At 42.4% G+C, this 25,444-nt stretch overlaps 1 protein-coding gene across 1 annotated transcript in view; it reads right to left on the minus strand.

The window, feature by feature from the left end:
• Window positions 1-25,444, minus strand: part of LOC143998074 (1,25-dihydroxyvitamin D(3) 24-hydroxylase, mitochondrial-like) — an 89,157-nt gene that overhangs the window by 25,381 nt on the left and 38,332 nt on the right. The window contains exons 5-6 of the mRNA XM_077493833.1: window positions 15,096-15,192; window positions 14,923-15,014 (exon numbers count right to left, since the gene is read on the minus strand). Coding sequence (XP_077349959.1) covers window positions 14,923-15,014; window positions 15,096-15,192 — 189 coding nt within the window. The remainder of the gene's footprint in view (window positions 1-14,922; window positions 15,015-15,095; window positions 15,193-25,444) is intronic.

Consider the following 25,444-nt stretch of genomic DNA (forward strand, 5'->3'; position numbering starts at 1 on the left):
CCAGGGAACTGTCAGAGCATCTGACCCCTGAGCAAGTGTATCTCTTGTTCTTGATATGAATTCGTCCAGTTTTCTGTTGAACCTGGACGCAAACAGATCTTTGTCTGGAGTACCCCACCTGCGACATATGTCCAAAAACACATCGGAGTGCAGAGCCCATTCTCCTGGGCACAACTGCTGGCGGCTCAGAAAATCTGCCTGCCAATTTTCCACTGAATGAATGAATGAATGAAATACTTGTATAGCGCACAATGCGAACTGAATCGCCTCTAGGCGCTGTGGCGAGCTTTGATCATCTGCTAAAAGAGGAAGGTCTTGAGTTTTTTCCTAAAAGCCGGGTGATTTTCTTCCAGGCGGATGTTGATTGGTAGAGCATTCCATAGCCGAGGCCCTTGGACAGCGAATCTCCGATCCCCCTTGGATTTATACCGGGCTTTGGGCTCCTGGAATGAAGACATGGAACATGCTTTTCTGCCCAGACAAGTATGCGATTCACCTCTTTTTGCGCTACCAGACTCCTGGTACCGCCCTGGTGATTGATATAGGCCACTGCTGTGGCATTGTCGGACTGAACCCGAACAGGGAGACCCCGTAGTCTGGAAGACCACCTTATGAGAGCCATATAAATTGCCCGGATCTCCAAGACATTTATGGGCAATAGCTTCTCGATCGCAGACCATTTCCCCTGCGAGCACGTCTCCTCTAACACTGCTCCCCAGCCTGTCAGGCTGGCATCTGTCGTAATAACCTTCCATGGAAGAGGAAGAAAGGTTTTGCCTTTCAGCAAAATCTCGGTTTGTAACCACCAGACGAGACTCCTGTGTGTCCCTGGGAATAGACGCATAGGAAGATCCAAGGATTGGGGCTTCCTGTTCCAGGCCGCAAGGATGCATCTTTGCAGAGGCTTTGAGTGGAACTGGGCAAATGGAACGGCCTCGAAGGAGGCGACAATTTTCCCTAACAGTCTCATGCATAACCGAATGGGGGAAGATCTCCTGCCCAGAATTAGGCACACCAGATCCCCGATGGCCAAGACTTTTGGCCTTGGAAGAAACACCTTGCCCTGAGTGGTGTCGATAAACATACCCAGGTATTCCAACCTGGTAGCAGGCTGTAGGGATGACTTTTCTAGGTTTATAATCCAACCTAGGCGTTCCAGGTGTTCTAGTGTTCTGGAAACACTGTGGTTCAGGAACGCTACTGTTTTCTCCATGAGAAGCAAGTCGTCTAGATAAGCCATGACGGCTATACCCTGAGCTCTTAGGTTTGCCAACAGAGGGTACAGAATCTTTGTGAAGACTCGAGGGGCCATAGCGAGCCCGAACGGCAAGGCCACAAATTGAAAATGGTGCCGCTCTACCGTGAACCTTAGATACCTTTGGTGTGCGGGAAAAATTGGCACATGGAGATATGCATCCTTGATGTCTATTGATGCCATAGACTCTCCCCCTTGCAGGGAGGAGACCACAGTGCGAATTGACTGCATTCGGAAGGACCGGATGCGTAAAAACCGGTTCAGATCCTTCAGATCCAGGATAGGTCTGACACTTCCATCTGGCTTCGGAACGGTGAAGAGATTCGAGTAAAACCCTGAACCCTGTTCTTTTGGGTCCACTTCTACTATCACCCCTTGGGATAGTAAGTGATCTAAGGCCAGAAATAGCGGTTTTTGCTTTACTGGATCCCTGGGATCCTTGACCTTAGAAAGCGAGAAGGTGGAATCTCCTGAAACTCTAGCTTGTAGCCCAGAGATACCGAAGAGATCACCCACTTGTCTCGGATCTCTTCCCGCCAGGCTTCCACAAACTGCCGAAGCCTTCCCCCTACCCGGCCGAGCGGGGGCGCCCCTTCACAAGGAAGCTTTTGGGCTCTGCTTGGCAGGCTTCCGCCCCCAAGTCTTTTTCTGCCCTTGGGCCCGGCCCTGAGCCTTTCCTGCAGAGGAGGGTTGAGAAGGCCGTCGCCACTGCTTAGAGCTTGATGCTCCGGGAGAGAGAGAATGCCTAAATGACGGACGTTTGCTCTTTTGACTGGAAGGAGTAGATTTACCCCCTGAAATCTTTTGGATGAATTTGTCTAATTCTTCTCCAAACAGACGTTCCCCTTTAAACGGGAACCCAATCAAATGCTTCTTGCATGACAGCTCAGCTGCCCAATTCTTTAGCCATAGGGCTCTTCGCATGTGTACCAACAGGAGAGACAAACGAGATCCAAAATCGCATCAATCATGAAATGCAGAATTTGAGGTATTTCTGCATAATTCTCCACTTCCTCACTGGAAAGGAGGCCAAGCATCCGCTTAACCTGTTCCTTGAGGAACTGACACAACCCCACGGCTGCGACTGTAGGTTGCACTACAGCGCCAGTCATGAAAAAGGAGGCTTTTAATAATGTTTCCAACCTCTTATCAGTTGGATCTTTAAATACCTTAGCATTATCCAACGGACAGGTCAGGTTTTTATTCACACAAGAAACAGCCGCATCGACAGATGGGACCCCCCATTTCTTGATGTAACTTTCCTCCAGAGGATAATGCATAGAAAACCTTTTAGGAGGAGTAAACAGTTTATCGGGATGTCCCCAATCCTCATACATCAATTTATCCATTAAGGGATGAATTGGGAAGGAAAAAGCAGTCTGTGGGACTTTCCTGACTCCTAGGGAAGAAACAGAGGACGTAGCGACTTCAGCAGCAGGCATTCTAAATGTGGTACGCACCAATTCAGTATAATACTGCACCTGTTTTCTGAGTGCCTGGGAGGAGGGGACTCTCTCCTCTTCCTCTGATTCATCCGACTGCTCAAGATCTCTGTCCCAAGATAGGGATCTCTCCTCATTGTCAGAAGTGTCATCTGAGAATGTCAGCAGAGGCAGGGGATCTACCCCTTTTCCTGCTATCTTTCAGGGAAGCAGAAATAAAATTCATGATTCTCCCTTCAAAACCCTTCAATGTAGCCCTAAGGGAGTCCTCAGTGACATATACCGGGGCTGGGACATTAGGAGAGGCTGCAAATCCTGACAGGGGCACTGACTCGTCCTGTGAGGCTGTCTCCAGTCTTGCAGGGGGGGGTGGCAACTTACAGGCATTTTTAGAACCCCTGGACCTAGGCGGTGATTTACCAGTGCCCTTGTTACCTCCCCCTGAGACCCTCTTACGAGGAGACATAGTCCTAAGCTACAAAGCAGAGGTACTAATACAAAGTGCAATCACTGTTGTGCTTAAAGTCTCACAATAACATATATATGATTAATACTGCACAACCTGATACTGAGTAGGTGTCTAAGGTTTGTCTGGATCCAATCCCCTGGGATGCTTACTGCCCACAGCTCCTGTGTCTCTCACTGACAGTCCCCTGACGCTCTGGGCTTTTAAAACTGCCGCCTGGCGCCTGCGCAGTACAGTGCCGTGCACACCAACGTGCATGGCTCACAACCACACTCCCTTAGCCCGGGAGCGCGCTCGGCGCGCATGCATGAGGACCGACGGAATCCAAGGGGGGGGGGGGGGAAGGAGTCTCATCAGAGCTGCGTGGGACCCCCAGACTACGAGGGACCCCTGTATTACCTTGTTGTGGCAGGGACTGCAGTGGAGACGTGAGACCTCTGGAGAACCAGGCTTCACTGAGCGTGTGTACTGAAATATAAATATATATATAGGATTAACTTCCCTTACCTGTCCTCGCCGCAGGAATTGCTGAAACAGACAGATTCCAGCCTTCACCCATCACGGCGGGCAGAGTTAGCCAACCTTCAGGTTTATCTGGGGTTCTTTCTCAGAAGAACCTCCTACCTGGACCTTGTAAAAGACTCTGCCAGAAACTTTTGTGCGCTCTGTGTAAACAGTACACCAAGTCTGGTTTTCCCAGAGCCCAGTCTTCCAATCGAGAGGACTTACAGGCCAAACCTCTTTTCTTCGGATGACCATACCATCTTGGGAGTCAAATATCGGCCCGAGATATGGATCCGGTTTGTTGTAGCCCTTAGGCCCCCGCAGGGACCTGCACAGAGCTTTCTTCATAGCACATGTTTTACGTGACCAACCACCATAGACACTGGCGAAAAAACTGAGGTGCCTCCCATATGGGAGGGGTTATATAGGGGAGGAATTCTCCTTAATTGGGGTTAACCAGTGTCCAATCACCAGAGGTGACTATATAACCCACTATGTAATGAGCTCCTGTGTCCCGTGATGTATGATCAAGAAAAAAAACTTACTACTGTGCATATAGATCAGAAAAATAATGCTAAATAAATATAAATGCAAAAGATGTCTTTTTACATTCTGTGTTGCGCTCCAGATAGTATAAAAGTTTGGTTTACACTGAATTTGTTAATTCAGTGGCAAATGTCTCTGAAAGTGTCACAATCAAGGTATTTATTTTACTGCTTATTTGCACATAACCAATTTCTAGCTCCCAAAATGCCAGTCCCAGATTTAGAAGAAAGTTTTCCTGAATCATTTATTCCTGCTTGGTGTGCTATACATATTTATGTTCATAAAGTACTTTTGGTTTTCAGTTCCATCCTCATTTGTGTTTTTCTTAGAGCAACAGGCCAAAACAATATACATAAAATACATATACCTGTACACAGCAAATCACAGGTGATGTTAGACCCTGATACTCATTCAGAGTTATAATCTCTATGGCAGAAGCGTAACTAGAACCTTCAGGGCCCCAGTGCAAAAAAACATGAAGGGCACCCATGACCCCCACCCTGGTGCCCTTTCCATTGGTCCTGGGGCCCTCCCCTCTGAGCCTGGTGCCCTTGGAAGTGTATGATTAACCATTTATTTGCTAGCAGATCCCTAGTGGAATTGCATGATATTTCCATCAATGATCTTCTGGCAATGAATTGCTTAATCACACACTTTGAACACAGATCTGAACGTGTTAATCATGTACTTCCAACTGGGATGTCATCTGCCAGCAATGAAAAGGTTAATTGTGTCCAGTTACCAGGGATCTTCTAGAAATGAAAGGGTTATTGTGCTTTTCCCCCGGAATCTACTATCTCCACTCAATAGCCGCCACAGCACATACCTCCGTCCAGTCCACTCTGCAATCTGACTAAGCCTCTCATAACAGCACACTTGCTTGCCCCAGAACGCACAATCACCCCAGAGACCAGCCTTCCCAAGTCATGTCCAATAACTATGAGCTTAACAGAAGGTTCCACCTTGGGGATGATCAGTACTCCAGTCGCTGCTGCCTTATCACTGTTGGGGGAGCAGGTAGAGGGAGGGATCTTTCCTTGGTATGTTCTGAGTTCTTACAGAGGCAAGGTTTTTTTATTTTTTTATTAAAGCATTTGGATTAAGCCCAACAAATTTTAAATATTAAATGTAAAAGGAGTTATTCCTGCGCCTGATCAGGAAGAAGTCTAATTGTTGTACCGCTGCACACACTGGGATGGGGTACTAGAACCCCAATAAAAGAAAAAAGGGGGCAGAGAAGTAGTGATGCGCAGTACTATAATGGAAGATCTGGCCAGAACAGGTTAATAGGTGCACTAGGCTCTCAAATGATTAGGTAATAAATATAGTATCGTCCGTCCTAAAAGGTACTATATAAAAACATAAAAGCCAATATGTGTTTGAAGAATAGTGAGGAGCCCTCACAGCTATACCGTAATAGTATTTTGAGTAAAAATCATGTGAATGTTAAGAAAATTTCAATAGTTTAAAACATAATTCCCAATGCGATTTTATAAAGTTAGCAAAGTTGCATAAAGTGGCAGTGCTGGATATAAAGAAGGTCCGTGAAGGTAACTACTACATCATATAGTGATTTAAATAATATATATAAAACAGTCGACAAGATATATAGTGATTCCCAATGCGATTTGTTCAAACTGACAGAGTCGCATAAAAGTGCCAGTGCTAGACAATAAATAGGTCTCTGAGAATATCTATTACATCCAAATATGAAAATATAATGTACAAAAAACAGTCACTAAATAAAACAATAGTGCAAATAATGGATGACTTGTGACTGAAGAAATCGCATAAAGTGACAAATGCCAAAAAAAGGGGAGGGGGGGGTGAATATGTGCAAGTGTCCTATGTGGTAAAGAATAGTATCAGTTAAATACTGTCATCGAACACAACAGAATATTAAATCCAAAGCAAAACAAAAATAGAAATAGAAAAAACATAAAACTAATCTTGGTGTTTAGGGGAAAGAAAAGAACCTTCTAAAAAGTATGTAATCCTAAAAAAAGAGAAGGGGGTGTGCACAATGTTTTAAAACTTAGTAAATACAGAAAATTGAGCAATAATCTTTGTTAAAGATGTCCATTCAACTTGTGCGACACCCGATAGCGATTATCTCGAAAATCGCATGTAACGAAGCAATTGCATACAGTGCTGGTGCTTTGAATATCTGTGCACTACAAAGTAACAGCTTAAACGGTGGTGGTAATAGTGATGGTGAATGTATCCCACGTGGTCCTGTGTGATCGGAATATGGGTGTCCCCTTACCTTACAGCTGTAAGGTAACAGCATATGATATATATGTCCTCAGGGTTCCTGGTGATCGTTATCCCTCGAGGTCCTGTTCCTATGTCCCCGGATGGTGGCGTCTCCTGCCTATTCTGCCGTACTGGACTCTTTATGTGGTCACTCAGCAGTACTTCAGCGTGGGGGGGTACCTCGGCGGTGGGTGTTTATGTAAGGGGTTAAACACATAAGGAGGAAGGGAGCCCCATAGTGTAATAGTTTTTCAACAATATTGAAATTTATTCATAAAAACGGATTAGGTACTCACAAACAGATAGATTTCTTGTATGAGGTATAAACGAGCCTCAAGCTCGATTGCGTCATTTCCGGTAGCGTCCCGACGTGTGTTTGTCACGCGTGTTTGTGCACACCCCCTTCTCTTTTTTTAGGATTACATACTTTTTAGAAGGTTCTTTTCTTTCCCCTAAACACCAAGATTAGTTTTATGTTTTTTCTATTTCTATTTTTGTTTTGCTTTGGATTTAATATTCTGTTGTGTTCGATGACAGTATTTAACTGATACTATTCTTTACCACATAGGACACTTGCACATATTCACCCCCCCCCCTTTTTTGGCATTTGTCACTTTATGCGATTTCTTCAGTCACAAGTCATCCATTATTTGCACTATTGTTTTATTTAGTGACTGTTTTTTGTACATTATATTTTCATATTTGGATGTAATAGATATTCTCAGAGACCTATTTATTGTCTAGCACTGGCACTTTTATGCGACTCTGTCAGTTTGAACAAATCGCATTGGGAATCACTATATAGCTTGTCGACTGTTTTATATATATTATTTAAATCACTATATGATGTAGTAGTTACCTTCGCGGACCTTCTTTATATCCAGCACTGCCACTTTATGCAACTTTGCTAACTTTATAAAATCGCATTGGGAATTATGTTTTAAACTATTGAAATTTTCTTAACATTCACATGATTTTTACTCAAAATACTATTACGGTATAGCTGTGAGGGCTCCTCACTATTCTTCAAACACATATTGGCTTTTATGTTTTTATATATCACCTTTTAGGACGGACGATACTATATTTATTACCTAATCATTTGAGAGCCTAGTGCACCTATTAACCTGTTCTGGCCAGATCTTCCATTATAGTACTGCGCATCAATACTTCTCTGCCCCCAAATTTTAAATATTGTTTGAATGAAAAAAAGAAAAATATCTACAAAATAGAATACAAAACAGACATAATCAATAGTATAATATACTGTAAGGGATTATGACATGAGTCTGCAGTAATGTTTATGTCTGTCTGCTTACCTCTCTGTTGTCTTCAGCTTAGAGACCAACCCCTGTTCCCCTGTCTGCTTAAGTAATCATCCCTCAAGCATGGCTCCACCCCAGCCTCTAACAGGGAACACTATATTAACCTGTGCACTGCAGCGCAGCCTTGCTGATTAATACTGTGTGTTTGGCTTCCTGTTTGCTTCTTGCCATGTGCTCTACATCTGATTCTGTTTACCCTCCTTGGCTTGTTCTTGAATATCCTTGTCTGCTTGATACCCTGACCTTTGGCATGTTCTCTGACTACCCCTGTCTGCTCGTTGCCCCAACCTTTGGCTTATCTCCTGATTATCCCTTGTTGACCCGGTCTGCTGCTTCCTCTCTATCCTTCAGTAGCCTACTGCAAGCATGAGCTGGGAGACCCTGGGGGTGGCAACCTGGAGCCAGTTGCAGCAAAGTCCATCCCCACCACTAGGGGCTCTGGTGAACACCTGCTAGCTCTTAGACTCTGTGCCCTGGGGAAGCTCATGCTCTAGCTCCCAGTGGGATCCGTTTTGGTGCTCCAGAGGACCTGCTTTCCTGAACCACTCAGAGCTTCATCCGCAGTAGTCAGCCGTAAGGTCCACTACCTTAGCGGTGCACTCCTGAACCCAATGGCATGTATCTGTCACCTGGCCTCAGGTAACCTGACAGTTTGATCAGCCATCGACCCAGCTGATGTGCCACTATCCACAGATGATCCATTGCAGGGCATAGTCTGCAGACTCGAGATCCAGGAATCTAATCAGACTCAGCCAGTTACGTCTTGGCCAAGAGTCTCTTTCTCTGGGACAGTATGCCCTTCAGTTTCATATACTAACAGCTGAGTTTAGCTGGAATAATGAGGCCTTAGTTGCAACCTTTTTACATGGCCTCTTTGACAAAGTGAAGGATAATTAGCAGGAAAAACAATCCCCGCCAGTTTGGACAATGTCATCTCCTTGTGTAACCAGATCGATCTTCGCTTTCAGGAGAGGGCCCTAGAAAAAAGACGCCAGACTCACTGGTCCTTAGCCAGTCTGAGCTCCCCTCCCTCCATCCTGTGAAGCATCTTCTGCCAGCTGAGGGACCTGTGCAGTTGGGACGGACCAAGCTTTCCCCTGAGGAACGTGCTAGGTATAGAACTCTGGGCTTGTGTCTCTATTGTGGGGAAAAGGTCATTTTCGTGACTCCTGCTCGCTTTGTCTGGGAAATGTCTGGGAAATCTGGAAGGTGGAGTATTGGACCCAGTGATATCATGTTCTCATCTCCTTCTTTCTGGGTTTCCTTTATGTAGGCATTTCCCCTCAATCGGTCTTGGCATATCTGGATTCCAATGCTGCTGGCACTTTTATGGACTGAAGAACTGCATCTTCCATAAAGCTTACCCTTTCCCCCCTCACCATGCCACTGGTGCTGCTGGCACTTTTATGGACTGGAGAACTGCATTTTCCATGAATCTTACCCTTTCACCCTTACCACGCCACTGGTGGTCTCAGCTATTGATGTCACTGTTCTTCCAGGGGGCCGTATCCACTTCCAGACTCTCCTTGTTAAGATGTTGGTAGGGATACTCCACCAGGAGTGGATATCCTTCCTTATCCTACCTAAGGCCTCAACCCCCATCGTATTGAGCCTCCCTTGGCTACAGCTCCATTGTCCACACATAGACTGGACTTCTGGGCAGATACTGGCTTGGGGTTCCTCCTGTTTCTTCGTCCTGCCTATTCAAGGTTGTCCCAAATGAGAGACTGTATCTGCATCTTCTGCTCTTCCTGCTGCATATAGACAATTTCTGGGATGTGTTCTGCAAAAAATCAGCTGAGATGGTTCCTCCTCACAGGCCCCTTGACTGTGCTACTGACCTTGTTCCCAGAGAAACTCTGCCCAGGGGCCATACATACCCTCTGTCTATCCCAGAGACCCATGCCATGTCAGAGTATGTCGCTGAGATCCTTGAGAGAGGGTTCATCTGGAAATCCTCATTGCCTGTGGGAGCAGGGTTAATTTTTTCATTGCCAAAAAATATGTTACCTTAAGAACCTACATTGACTAAAAACGCTTAAACGTTGTGACAATCAAAAATCTATACCCCTTACTCTTAATATCTGAGCTATTCAACAGGTTGAAAGGTGCCTCCAGTTTTACCAAGTTCAATCTCAGAGGTGCATACAATCTGTCCCGGATATGGGAAGGGGACAAATGGAAAACCATGTTTAACACTAGAGATGGGCATTACGAATACTTGGTTATGTCTTTTGATTTGTGTAATGCCTCAGCTGTGTTCCAAAACTTTGTCAAGAAAGTCTTCAGGGATCTGCTTTATCAATTGTTGTCATCTATCTGGATGACATTCTCATCTTTTCGTCAAATCTGCTTGTTCACAGAACCCATGTCTGGATTGTTTGACTCAACAAGTTTTATTTTGTTCAAAGTGCATACAGATTATGGCTTGCATTTCTGGGTGTGATACATAACATAAAAATTCTTGAATCACAGTTATGACTATGTCACAGGTCCCTGTTACCATACCCAGTGTCATATGCAAAATAAAAGATGCCTCATATCCTGGTCGTGTGTTCTGTTTTATTTCCTGAGGGGTTAATGATCTGTGGATCTGTAAAGGATCTGCGGATCTGTGTCATGGCTGGATTGTACTTCAGTGCCTTAGAGAGAATAATCTGTATGCCAAGCTTAAAGAGGGATTTCACTGTGGGAAAAAAATATTAAAAGCCAGCAGCTACAAATACTGCAGCTGCTGACTTTTAATAAATGGGCACGCACCTGTCCCAGGGTTCAGCGATGCCAGCAGCCGAGGCCAAACGAACGCTCGGCTCTCGGCTGCTGCCGCCACCATTCTAGGGGAGGGAATCAGGAAGAACAATACAGACCTGATCATGGATGTGGAAATACTGGGCAATTTAGGAAACAGTGATTACAGGTCAATTGGCTTAAGTATAAATCACACAAATAGAAAACATAAGGGCAATACAAAGACACTGAATTTCAAAAGATCCAACTTCTCTAAACTATGAACCTTGCTATAAGGCATACATTGGGATAAAATCTTAGGAACAAGGAACACAGAGGAGAGATGGGTTTGCTTTAACAGCATATTAAATAAGGGTATTAGCCAATGCATCCCATTGAGTAATAAATTTAAAAGAGCAAACAAAAGTCCAGGATGGCTTAATACCAATGTAAAAATGCATATAAATGCAAAGGAGAAGGCCTTTAAAAAATACAAGGTTGAGGGATCATCATTAGCATTCAGACTTTATAAAGAATGCAACAAGAAATGTAAGGGTGCAATTAGGACGGCTAAGATAAAACACAAAAGAAACATAGCGGAGGAAAGCAAAAAAAAATCCTAAGAAATTCTTTAGGTATGTAAACAGTAAAAAAGGGAGGACGGACAATATTGGCCCCATAAAGAATGAGGAGGGACATCTGGTTACAAAGGATTGGGAGATGGCAAAGGTATTGAATTTATTTTCCTCCCCAGTCTTCACGAGGGAATCAGGGGGGGCCTTCAGTAACCAGAACTGCAGTGTTTATCCTTATGACACATCACAGGAAGCACCTCCATGATTAACAGAGGGCAGAATTACAATTAGACCGGGGAAACTTAGCATTAATAAATCATCGGGAACAGATGGCTTGCACCATACTTAGTACTTAGGGAACTCAATCAAGTAATTGCCAGACCATTGTTCCTCCTGGAATGGTACCAGGAGAAAATGTAGCACCAATATTTAAAAAGGGCCCAAAATACATCCCTGGAAATTACAGACCAGTTAGCCTAACATCAATAGTATGCAAGCTCTTGGAGGGGATGATAAGGGACTATATACAAGATTTTAGTAATGAGAACGGTATCATTAGCAGTAATCAGCATGGATTCATGAAGCATCGTTCTTGCCAAACCAATCTATTAAACATCTATGAGGAGGTACCTAGTTGCCATCTAGATAAAGGAAGGCCCGTAGATGTGGTGTATCTGAATTTTGCAAAAGCATTTGACACAGTTTCCCATAAATGTTTACTGTACAAAATAAGGTCCGTTGGCATGGACCATAGGGCAAGTAAATGGATTGAAAACTGGCTAGAAGGGTGAGTTCAGAGGGTGGTGATAAATGGGGGGTACTCGGAAAGGTCAGTGGTGGGTAGTGGAGTCCCCCTGGGTTCTGTGCTGGAACCAATCCTATTTAATTTGTTCATAAACGACCTGGAGGATAGGGTAAACAGTTCAATCTCCATATTTGCAGATGACACTAAGCTAAGAAAGGCAATAACTTGCAAAAAGATCTGAAGAAATTAATAGCCTGGGCAACTACATGGCAAATTAGGTTTAATGTAGAAAATGTAAAACAATGCATTTGGGTGGCAAAAATATGAAAGCAATCTATAAACTGGGGGGAGAACCTATGGGGGAATCTAGTATGGAAAAGGACCTGGGGGTCATAGTAGATGATCAGAGGCTCAGAAATGGCATGCAATGCCAAGCTGCTGCTAACAAACCAAACAGAATATTGGCATTCATCAAAAAGGTATCAGCTCTAGAGGTAAAACATTAGTTCTCCCACTCTACAACACTCTGGTCCGGCCACACCTGGGGTATGCTGTCCAGTTCTGGGCACCAGTCCTCAGGAAGGATGTATTGGAAATAGAGCAAGTACAAAGAAGGGCAACAAAGCTAATAAAGGGTCTGGAGAATAATAATTTTGAGTAAAGGTTGCAAGCACTGAACTTATTCTCTCTGGAGAAGAGACGCTTGAGAGGGGATATGATTACCGTACTGGTGACCCAACAATAAGGATAACACTTTTTCACAGAAGGGAGTTTCAAAAAACTATTAGATAAGCACCTAAACGACCACAACATACAGGGATATACAATGTAATACTGACATATAATCACAAACATAGGTTGGACTTGATGGACTTGTGTCTTTTTTCAACCTCACCTACTATGTAACTATGTAAAGGCATTCTTCAGTACCACATGCATTGGAAAGGGTTTTGTCCTGATGAAAGGTCTTGGATCACTGCATCTGATGTCTTTGCACCTCATCTTTTGAGGAGGTTTCATCTGTGGTTTCCCTCCAAGCCTGGGCCCAAGCGGGGAGGGGGAGGCCTCGTAAGAGGGGGGAGGTACTGTCATGAGTCTGCAGTAATGTTCATGTCTGTCTGCTTACCTCTCTGTTGTGTTCAGCTTAGAGACCAATCCCTGTTCACCTGTCTGCTTAAGTAATCTTTCCTCAAGCATGGCTCCACCCCAGCCTCTAACAGGGAACACTATATTAACCTGTGCACTGCAGCCAAGCCTTGCTGATCAATATTAAGTGTTTGGCTTCCTGTGTGCTTTAAGTCTGACTCTGTTTACCATCCTTGGCTTGTTCTTGAATATCCTTGTCTGCTTCATACCCTGACCTTTTGATGGGTTCTTTGACTACCCCTGTCTGCTCGTTGCCCTGACCTTTGGCTTATCTCTTTACTATCCCTTGTTGTCCCGGTCTGCTGCTTCCTCTCTATTCTCCAGTAGCCTACCATGAGCCTGAGCTGGGAGACCCTGGGGGCAGCGACCTGGAGCCAGTTGCAGCAAAGTCCACCCCCCCAATTGGGGCTCTGGTGAACACCTGTTGGCTCTTAGACTCCGCGCCCTGGGGAATCTCATGCTCTAGCTCCCAGTGGGATCTGTGTTGGTTCTGCAGAGGACCTGCTTTCCTGAACACCTCAGAGCTCCATCCACGGCAGTCAGCTGTAAGGTCCACTACCTTAGCGTTGCACTCCTGACCCCAATGGCATGCATCTGTCACCTGGCCTCAGGTGATCTGACAGATTAAAAGTAAAAAATACTTAAAGTAGAACTATAGTCAGTATAGGTTTTTCATTTTGGATGGTGTAAGGGGGAAGAGGTTCTAATCCCTGTCAGTGTTTTTTTCCATCTGTGTCCCGTTGAGGAGATTTCCCATAATTCCCTGTCCCATAGCCAAACCAACTTAACATTTGATATATTTTTTTTACTAACACTTTAAATGACAGGAAAAATAGAGAGGGTAACTCTCCCTAACAGAGCCACAGGTATCAATAAAAACCTGGTCTTCTAATCCCTCTCAGTTCTGTCTAAAACTAAACAAAAAGTTATGCATGGAGTAAAGATTGCCCATGTAGATGTCCAATTCACTTGCAGAGTAAGTGACTTGCAGTATCTTCAGTAGTTCTGGTGCCATGTGAGAGCTGCCAAATGCAACAGTTTTTTGCAGTTCAAGGAAAGAGTTTTTCAAATCTATTTACATCTAATCAAAGGATCTGAGGGAATGTGTTGGTAGGTGCTCTGGAGTATTTTATTATGTTTCAGTGAGCACACACTTAATGCCAACTATCCTAAATACATCCTTATTGCCATATAATACATTTTCACAATTTGACAACCAACATATTGTATAACAGAAGAATATTAGAGATCATTAGAAATTTTTTTTGATCTTATGCATATTTCCCTTAGGAGATCTAACGTGTTATTTTAACCTTCTGGACCTGTTTGGTGTCTACCTGATTGGTGTCTTCTCACACAATAAGGTGACCACTTTTTTATCAATGTTGCTCCATTAGAACAGAACTTAGGGATTATGTAAAAAGTTTTAAAAAACAGCTTTAAAATGTATATAGCTTTAAGCTGCTCTGCCAGACGATTTACTACAGGCCTTACTAGGAATTTTTGGGCGACTACTAGATATATAACATGTCTGCATTGTTTCTATATTTCCCTGCTTTTTGTCAAAATCTGTTCTTTTAAAGTTGTCAATCCCACCCCCCATAATTGCCTAGGCATGAGATTTAAATCTGACCATTTCTATTGGCAACTTGCACATTTTGGGGAAAATTAGGGTGGCACTCTGTTGACTACAACTTACCTATTCCATCTACACAGTTTGGGGCTCACCAGACCTCCCTATCTTCACAATTAAGTTTAAATGCATTTGAACCTTTTGCAACCTCCTTTGAAAATATTTATATTCTGCCTTTATAAACCCTCATCAATTAATTAACCCGTAATTTAAAACAATGACTTAATATCACCTACATTTTAAAAATGTAACATCTTGGGGTGAAAGGTGACTAATTAAAAAATTGAATTTATATTTAGTACCTTTTTTACTGATGTTATGAAAGTCATGGCATCTTCGGTACAAGCTTCATGGAGAAGTCCGCATCTCTCATTGTACAGGACTGAACACATTACTGTGAAGAACATAACCGTACATTATATCCTTTGCAAAGTAAAAAAAAAAATAACTTACAAACTTTTTTTTTTTTACTTACTTTCATATGAAAGTTTGTTTAGTTCAAGGTACAAATCACCAATTTTCCCATCTTGGTCACATATTTGGCTAATGTACTTGATAAAATCTTTCAGTACCTAAAATGTGAAATAAAAAACAAGCTGCTTAAATGTATGTTTAATTAAGTGACATAAACTTCTCTTTCTCTTAAAATAGTCATTTATGTGCAAGAAGTTCATATTTTTGACAGGTATCAATACAAAGTTTGGCCATTGTAAGCAGAGCTTTTGGTGTTATCTTGCACTATATGTATGGGCTGGGGCATTCTGGGCTAAAATATTGAGGCTGATTTCCCCCAGAATCTTTACTCAAAACATCATGTGAATATGCACATCGATTATCCAATGATGTGAAAAGCATCTGCATATGATTGGGTATTAAAAGCGAACAGGATTTTTTTTTTTTCATTTTACAGGCAGTTTTATTTTTCATTATTAATAGAGTAAGGGAGGGATTTAACCTGTAAGGTTCATTTTTGCTATGGGTGTCCCATTGGGGAGATTTCCTATAGCCAAAAGAGGATGTGAGAGAAAATCCCTTCAAAGTGAGGGAATCCATGGTTGTCACCAGGGTCACCAGAGCTGGTGTCCCCATTGGAATATATCCCCACTATTTCTGTGGTGGGGACAACCCGCAATTTGGGATTTTCTTTTACATTCACTTTTGTTCATAATGGTATACATGACTAATAGAGAAGGTGAGTCTTCCTAATGGCACTGGCAGGTGTTTTACTCTCTCACAACTCTATCCACTCTATTTGCCTTTAGTTATGATGTAACCCTTTCATGACTAAGCCAATTTCTGACATTTGTTGCTTGCAAGTTAAAATCCGTATTTTTTGCTAGAAAATGACTTAGAACCCCCAAACATTATATATATAGAATCTAGAGCATAAAATGGTGATCATTAGAATATTTTATGTCACACTGTATTTATGCAGCGGTCTTTCAAATTAAATTTCTCAGGAAAAAAGAATGAATTAAAAAAAGCTCAACAGTAAAGTAAGACCAATTTTTTTGTATAATGTTAAAGATGATGTTACACAGAGTAAATAGATACCCAACATGTCATGCTTTGAAATTGCGCACACTCGTGTAATGGCGATAAACTCCGGTACCTAAAAATCTCCATAGGCGGCGCTTTAAAAAAAAAGAAACAACCATTACCAGAGGTACAAAGGAGGTCTAGTGCTAGAATTATTGCTCTCACTCTGACGATCGTGGCGATACCTCAGATATGTGATTTAAACACATTTAAAAATGCGGGCGTGACTTAAGTGTGTATTTTCTTTGCTGCACGAGCTCGTGGGGACAGGGACGCTTTAAAAAAATTATTTAATTTAATTTAATTTATTTTTTTACATTGTTACTTTAAAAAAATTATCACTTTTATTGCTGTCACAAGGAATGTATACATCCCTTGTGACAGTAATAGGTGGTGACAGGTACGCTTTATGTAGAGATCAGGGTTCTAAAAGACCCCAAATCCCTCCTTTGTACTTCAAAGTATTCAGATCACCAAAAATGGTGATTCTGAATACTGTCATTTATTTTTTAGACAGCGCCATTGGCAGCCTAGTAAACTGGAAGTGACAGTTTCTGCAGGCATCATCCCAGTATAACCCCTTAAAGCCGAGGCCGCATATGTGCGTACGCTCAGCGGGAAGGAGTTAATAGTATATAGACAGTGGAAGACTGGGACTTTGGGGCCCACAGGGAGATTTTAGGTCTGGTGACCCACCTTTACTGCCTTTTTCACATGATACAGCTGCAATCTTCATCCATCAACATTGCCTTTATTTCTGAAGCAACAACTTAAGGCCACTTTCACGTGGGCTGTCCGATCAGATAAGTCTGTCCGTTTTTTAAGCAGACCTGATCGGACCTTCCAATCTTATCTATTGAGTGGTGGATGTCAATGGACATATGTCTGCTGACACCAACCTTCATCTGATCCAATCCTGTCTGACAAAAACAGATGAATGGTGGTCCTATTCCCCATCTGTCTGGCAAGTCGGGTGGCATCAGTTGGAAATTAACAGGCGATCCATTTCTATCCTATTGGACTGTGTCCGTGTCCACTCTGCATAGTGGAACGGACAAGGACCGGTCATCCGCCTACTTAGCGGGGATCAGCATTGAGTTCCCCCGCTCAGCAAGTGGACTATGCTTAGCGGAGGCGCCCATGTGAAAGGGGCCTAACACACAAGACTAGTAATTTGAATTGTATTTGTAATAAAATCAAGCAAAAGGTCCATTTGATTTCTACATTTTTATTTTCGCTGAACAAGATACAAGAGAAAAACAACAGCAAACAAACAGATGACAGGAAAAATACATACATAGTAATTGGTCAAGGCTTTGTGTTTTAAGTATAATGTGGATGACCAGTTATTGATTAATCAAGTCATGCTGAACATGATGAGGATAACCATTAGTACAGAGCTGAAATATTTATAATACCCAGTGCTCAATATGTTGACATTAGTTATGTGAGTATGTATTTACTGTAAAATGCAATCATTTAGTATAATATGACAATTGGTCTGTCTGATTTCTATTTTTTTGAACACGATACAAAATGTGTACAACAGTAAATCAACAGATGACAGCAACATTACAAATACAGTATTTCACAGTATGACAAGGATTACCAAAACTAGTCAAGCAAATGTTGCTACTGCTAGGCAGGATGGTGTCCAGAAGTAAATAGCTGACATCATTGTTTTAATGAGTCCTCAAGATGATGACATCAGTTATGTAGAATTAGGCAGTCTTTAAAGAGTTACTGTACTCTTTAACTGTACCCGCAGGTTTTTAACTAAAATGTAAACTTTTAACCCCTTTCCTTAGGTTGTAGTTATTACTGGCTCTGTTACCCTTTATTTTATTGTTTGTAAGGGGAGGAGGTGGTATGATTGGAATTATTGTCTGATTTTTATATTCATCCTTAACAAATAATCTTTTGTGGGGCATTGCCTGGAGCACAATAGAGTAGGACGCATGTAACCTTTCCTAGATATCCTGGCAAATATCTTGAACTTCATACACAGTTTCCTGCTGCAGAAGACCCGCATACTTGGCACATTCTGTCTCCTCTGCGCAAAGCATCTCAATTCAGCTGAAAACTTGAAAAATGTTGACACAAAGCGCAGGATCTCTAGAGGAAGATGACGAGGCCTTCACTTCTGACTTGGAGCCTCATACGGCCGACACAAAAAAAGTGCTGGATGCAATTTCTGCATGCCAAATGAGACTGACCAGTGGTGGCTGGTGCTCAAAATAGTTAGGGGGGGGGCACAAACAAACTGAAAAATACTGGAAAAAAACAACATCAATTGCAGCTCCACTGTGCCCATCAAATGCAGCCACTGTGCCCATCAAATGCAGCCACTGAGCCATAAATTGGAGCCATTGTGCCCATCAAATGCAGCCACTTGTTCTCATCATATGCAGCCACTTGTGCCCTTTGTATGCAGCCACTTATGCCCATCAAATGCAGCCACTTGTGCCAGTCATATGCAGCCACTTGTGCCCATCAAATGCAGCCACTTATGCCCATCATATGCAGCCACTTGTGCTCATCATATACAGCCACTTGTGCCCATCAAATACAGCCACTTGTGCCCGTCATATGCAGCCACTTGTGCCCATCAAATGCAGCCACTTGTGCCCATCAAATGCTGCCACTTGTGTCCATCAAATGCAGCCACTGTGACCCCACCCAGCTGTTTTATACCCGACACTTACCCCATCTTAGTGGCAGGTCAGGCAGTGGGTGATGGCGGTGAACTGTGGGATGGCTCCTGTGTCCTCCATGCTTCCCCCTTTTCTTTCCCACCTCCTCTCTTCGAGATTGCAGTGCATTGATGGCTGCTGATTGGCCAAAGCATGCACCTGACCAATCTGCTGATTGGCCAAAGCATGCACCGCCAATCACAGCACTGTGAGAATTATGATTGGCCAAGGGCAAGGTGCGTTTGGTCAATCTTGGCTCAGGGGTCCACGTCCCACACTAAATAAGGCTGCTGCTTACACTGCGGCTGTATATAGTGAATAAATGGAGATTAGGCAGGTAATGTAGTGTAGTGTGTGTGTATGTGTAGTCAGTGTAATACATACATATATATATATATATATATATATATATATATATATATATATATATATATATATATATATATATATATATATATAATTACAGGTTCAGAGTATATAGAGCATTTAGTGTAGTGTAGTATATATTATACAGTTCGGAATATACAGTGCAGTTAGTGTAATTTATATATATATATATATATATATATATATATATATATATGTATATATACTGTACTTTATAGGCTTGAGCCTTCCAGGGACCTGTATGTGACCCTGCCTATTAACATATTTATGACAGAATTTTGTACGTCGACTTGACGTGGTAGGGATACCCACATACAGACCCTTGTCGTCCGGATGCTCTGTTTTATGTTGCATGTACAGTCTTTTATGTCATTTTGTCTTCATGTTGCCACATTCAGAGACTGCATGACACTGGAATCTCTGGATGCTATTTAGTTGCAGGTGTCATTATTTTTGCCTCCCTTTGTGGAGTAGTTTGTATTTTTTCTATTCATAATAAATTTCTACTATTTATCTTCACATTACACTTTGTGACACTCATTTGGTCTTCTGGTTCCTGCCAGTCTTGACAGGAAAAAAACAGTTTTTTTTTTTCTTAGTGTGGAGTTCCCCTTAAAATCCATGCCAGAACCGAAGGCCCTGGTATGGACTTGGGGGGGGACCCTATGCCATTTTTTTTCTTGATTTTTCATCTATATTTCCCGGAGACAGCAATACATTACAGCTGCGAGCAAGTTTATATTCATTTTTTTTCCTTTAGAAATGTAATTTTGCTGCGGCACTGTTCTACACATCGCACAGATGCACCGCTTTACAGACAGACTAAGGGGACCCCCAGGTACGGTATTTAAATGAATATTTCCTTTTTATTGTTTCACTTTAAGCATTATTAAAATCACTGCTCCTGAAAAAAACTGTTGTTTTAAAAACTTTTTTTGCATTGATACTTGTCCCCTAGGCAGTACCCGGGTCCCCATATACTTTTCATGGCAATAACTGGCATATAACCCTTTAAAATTAGCACTTTTGATTTTTCATGTTCGTGTCCCATAGACTTTAATAGGGTTTGCATGTTTGCCAGAACTTTTTGCCTGTTCGTGTGTTCTGGTGCGAACCGAACCCGGGGGATGTTTGGTCCATCCTTAGAAGTGAATGACTGACTTCTATATAAATGATTCAGTCATTCGTACCATTCCACAAGATATGGTCTGTTAATTTTTCATTAGTCAGTTTTTGAGATTACGTTAGGCATTTCTAGCTCACTTACTAAATAACCTAGCTGCCACAAGTGAGTGACTAATTAAAAAATGAACTACAAAAAAGTACAAAGTGAGTATCTGTCATTATTGATTCTTTTCTAACTCTTATTGCTTCCTGTCATTCTTCTCATTGTCATGTTAACCCCCCTGTCCAGTCGTTCCACCCCAAGGGTCAATTCTTTCTGTACATGGCAACTTCAGAAAGTTGCTAACATGATTATTGGCTCCTGGTTGCGACCCAATCTCCCTCTTCCACTGATCCTACTTCCTGCATATGCATACATGTACATTTTAAACCTTACAACCATTAATTAATGGACTTTATCGGTTAGTACTGAAAGGCAAACCCTTGGAACAAAATATTGCTTGGATTTATATACAAAATATAATAAATTTTTTTTGGACTGTGCAAACACTGGGTACAGGGCAAAGGTAAACATTATGCCCCTTGAAAGGCAAGAAATTAACATTTTATTTGAATTGTGCTATCACTGGGCAAAGGGCTAAAGTAGACTTTATGCCCCTAAAAAGGTGTCACATTATTAGCATCCGATGATGGTGGATTAGGGTGTGCTTTTAGAAATAGTATAATTTAGTAGTTGTACATGACAACTAGTACATCTGGTGCCAAAAATGCTTTAGACTTGATGTAGAAGACATATTAGAACATGTGGAAATTGACTCGGCAGATGTAGAGACCATATCTGAAAATTCTGAACTTACAGAAGGCATATTGAATCACAAAATTACAGATTCTACTTATGAGAAAACACCTTTTGGCATGAAATAATAAACTGTGCAGATATGGAAGGCATAACAGGGCATAACATTACAGATTTGGCAGATGCATTGCTTGAACAAAGTAGGTCTTCACATAAGATAACATTTTCTGCAGTTGTTGGAGATGTATCTGAACATGAAGTAGATTAATTACATTCAGAATGGGTTACACTAGGTTGCCACTTCATCCCTTTAAAACTGAACACATATTAATTACACAGGTTCTGTGGCTGATTAGGGTGGTGATTAAACTCACTTTGTGCCTTATCTGCATTAAATTAGCCTCAGAACCTGTGTAATTCATGTGTTCGGGTTTAAAGGGTGAGGTGGCAACCCAAGTCTCCCTGTGTCATGCCTTGTAGTTTCTATGCCTGTTCGGTGACCTGGTCACTCACATACAAACTTGACATTGCAAAATGTGTAGAATTAGAAATAGTAGAATGTTTTTGCAGGCATTGTTTTTACTGACCAATCCTTTTTAGGCCTCCTGTAATCTCTTTTCTGGAGCAGTTTTACATACATTCTGTTCATGAACCTCTTTAATTTTTTTCGCACTTGTGGCTGAACTTCTTTTTAGAAGATTTGTGAGCAAAACCTATTAGTAACAGATACCATAATATTAGTTGTAATGTCTCTGCAATTTGTTTGTGTGCAAGCTTGTAAAAAGTGTTGGCATTTACCTCAGACTAGGCCACAGCACAGTTAGATTGTGAGGAATTCCTCTTCATCTTAAGCTTGCCATCTGTTGACCTGGAGGAGTGAGTTTGAGATTTGGAAATCAGACTTTTAGGAGAAAGAAAAAGAAAAATATTAGCACACCAAGACTTTAAAACATGTCAAGATTTTTGGCCCAATTAAGGAAAAATTGGTATGCTTTCCTCGAAAAAAGGCTCCAAGCTGTCAACATCTGGAGGGTATCTCTGTGTTACACCTTGCTTGGTAAACATTGACCATGAAATGGCATCAGGGATAGGGCACGTCTTCTGGAGGATATAACTGTGTTGCATCTTTACTTGGTGTACGTTGACTTTAAAATGTCATCAATATGGGGCAATGCTACTGGAGGACATTTTGCTTGTTGACAGTTGACTTGGGGATTTTTTTCAGGAATGGATCATTTTACTGGGCTGCATGGAGAACATCACTATGTGGAGGTTTTAATTCCTAGGGCAACAAAAATAAACAAATAAAACCCCAGCTGCAACATATCCAAAGATAAATATATTATTCAGTTTAAAGTGCAATATTGCAAATGTTATTAAAGTTGTTAAAGTTAGTTTAATTCTTTTGTTAGAGCACTGTGTTTCTGGAGGTACACAGGCTTTTGTGGGCCTGTTCTTGTAATTGACATATTCAACAACCAGGTGGAGCTCTCATTTAATTTTCACATGCACCAGATTATCACAAGACAGGGCTATGTGCATACAAATAAGGCTATTCTAGAAAGCTCTATAAAGTGCAAGTGAGGAGCCCCAAATAGATTTTACCATTCTAACACAATATACTGTCGTTTCTCAACTATTAGTAAATTAATTATTGAGATTATTTTAGGTATTTTGGGTTCACTTGCTAATGTTGATGACTGCTCAATTCCCAAATCCCAGCATTACCAGTCCAGAAATAAGTGAATGACTACCAGGGCCTCAAAATAAATGATACTGTTCTTATTGTGCACCATTATACAGTGTTTTAATTTTTAGTCAGTCAGACAGATTTGTTTTTTGTTTTTGGATCATTTGTTAAACAATATGACTGCTTTAACCAAACCTAGAAAACAATATTACCAGTCCAGTGCAGAAGTGGGTGACCCCCCCCCCCCCCCCAAAAAAAAATGCTATTCTTCCTGTGCCAAATGACATATAATTAGTGATGGCCGAACGGTTCGCCCGGCGGTCGTTTCGCGGCGAATTTCCGACTTTCGCCGTCCGCGGGTTCGAACGCCTTTTTCCGTCGTTCGCCCCGGCGGACTTACGTGTTTAATGTATACAAGAACTTTAACCTTTCGTGACACGTTTATCATGTGTTACAGGACAACCAATTGAGACATGACAGCTCATGGACACTTGGACATTCCCCCTAACCTATAAATACACCCGATCCGGTGGCCATTTTACATTCTTTCTTCTGTCACTGTAGGGAAAGGATCCTGTGTGGAGTAGGGACAGAGAAAACGCTAGCTATTTGGTACACAAAAGTTCTTTTCAGGACTGGTATAGGTGTTAGGTCAGCAGCCTGAGTTTCTTTTGTCAGTTTAGATAAAGGGACAGAGCGCTGTATGCTGCTATTTTAGGGACAGCTCAGCCAGATTAGTCTTTCTTCATCATCATCATCATCATCATCATTAGCTGTTACTATCAGGTCCACAAAAGAGCTGTTCCAGCTAATCGTTCCAGCCTACTCTTTTTTGCCAATTTGTATAGGGACAGGCAGGAAGCAGTGTGTCAGGCAGTGAGGATAATTTTAAAGACTTGCTGTTACTATTAGTTCCACAAAGGTTCTTTTCAGGACTGGTATCAGTGGTACGGTAATAGGCTTGTACACGTATAATATTCTTTCTTCCAAATATAGAAAGAATATTATACTTGACTGCTGCCCTTCTGCTGCAGTCTGCTAATCATTCACAACTCACTTGTTCCACAAAGCTCTTTATCAGGACTGGTAACTTGGTCTGTCTAGGGTGCTACGGTACATAGGCTTGGGTGCGGTACAGTCTGCTGTTCTGTAAGGACCGCTATCGGTCCACAATACATAGGGTTGCCGTGCACTACTGCTGACCGCTGCCCTATACTGCAGCAGTCCTTCAGCGGTATAGGGACTGACGCACAGTCTGCTAAACACTAATACACAACCTGCTTGGTCCACAAAAGTTCTTATAAGGACTGGTAACTTGGTATAGGGTGCTACGGTACATAGGCCTGAGTGCAGTACAGTCTGCTGTTCTGTAAGGACCGCTATCGGTCCACAATACATAGGGTTGCCGTGCACTACTGCTGACCGCTGCCCTATACTGCAGCAGTCCTTCATTGGTATAGGGACTGACGTACAGTCTGCTAATCACTAACACACAACCTGCTTGGTCCACAAAAGTTCTTATAAGGACTGGTAACTTGGTATAGGGTGCTACGGTACATAGGCCTGAGTGCAGTACAGTCTGCTGTTCTGTAAGGACCGCTATCGGTCCACAATACATAGGGTTGCCGTGCACTACTGCTGACCGCTGCCCTATACTGCAGCAGTCCTTCATTGGTATAGGGACTGACGTACAGTCTGCTAATCACTAACACACAACCTGCTTGGTCCACAAAAGTTCTTATAAGGACTGGTAACTTGGTATAGGGTGCTACGGTACATAGGCCTGAGTGCGTTACAGTCTGCTGTTCTGTAAGGACCGCTATCGGTCCACAATACATAGGGTTGCCGTGCACTACTGCTGACCGCTGCCCTATACTGCAGCAGTCCTTCAGCGGTATAGGGACTGACGCACAGTCTGCTAAACACTAACACACAACCTGCTTGGTCCACAAAAGTTTTTATAAGGACTGGTAACTTGGTATAGGGTGCTACGGTACATAGGCCTGAGTGCAGTACAGTCTGCTGTTCTGTAAGGACCGCTATCGGTCCACAATACATAGGGTTGCCGTGCACTACTGCTGACCGCTGCCCTATACTGCAGCAGTCCTTCATTGGTATAGGGACTGACGTACAGTCTGCTAATCACTAACACACAACCTGCTTGGTCCACAAAAGTTCTTATAAGGACTGGTAACTTGGTATAGGGTGCTACGGTACATAGGCCTGAGTGCGTTACAGTCTGCTGTTCTGTAAGGACCGCTATCGGTCCACAATACATAGGGTTGCCGTGCACTACTGCTGACCGCTGCCCTATACTGCAGCAGTCCTTCATTGGTATAGGGACTGACGTACAGTCTGCTAATCACTAACACACAACCTGCTTGTTCCACAAAAGTTCTTATAAGGACTGGTAACTTGGTATAGGGTGCTACGGTACATAGGCTTGAGTGCGGTACAGTCTGCTGTTCTGTAAGGACCGCTATCGGTCCACAATAGATAGGGTTGACGTGCACCACTGCTGACCGCTGCCCTATACTGCAGCAGTCCTTCAGCGGTATAGGGACTGACGTACAGTCTGCTAAACACTAATACAC

This window comes from Lithobates pipiens, unplaced genomic scaffold (genome assembly GCF_037356315.1).
Source record: "Lithobates pipiens isolate NorthernLeopardFrog02 unplaced genomic scaffold, aLitPip1_a1.2 Scaffold_19, whole genome shotgun sequence".
NCBI classification, from domain to species: Eukaryota; Metazoa; Chordata; class Amphibia; order Anura; family Ranidae; genus Lithobates; species Lithobates pipiens.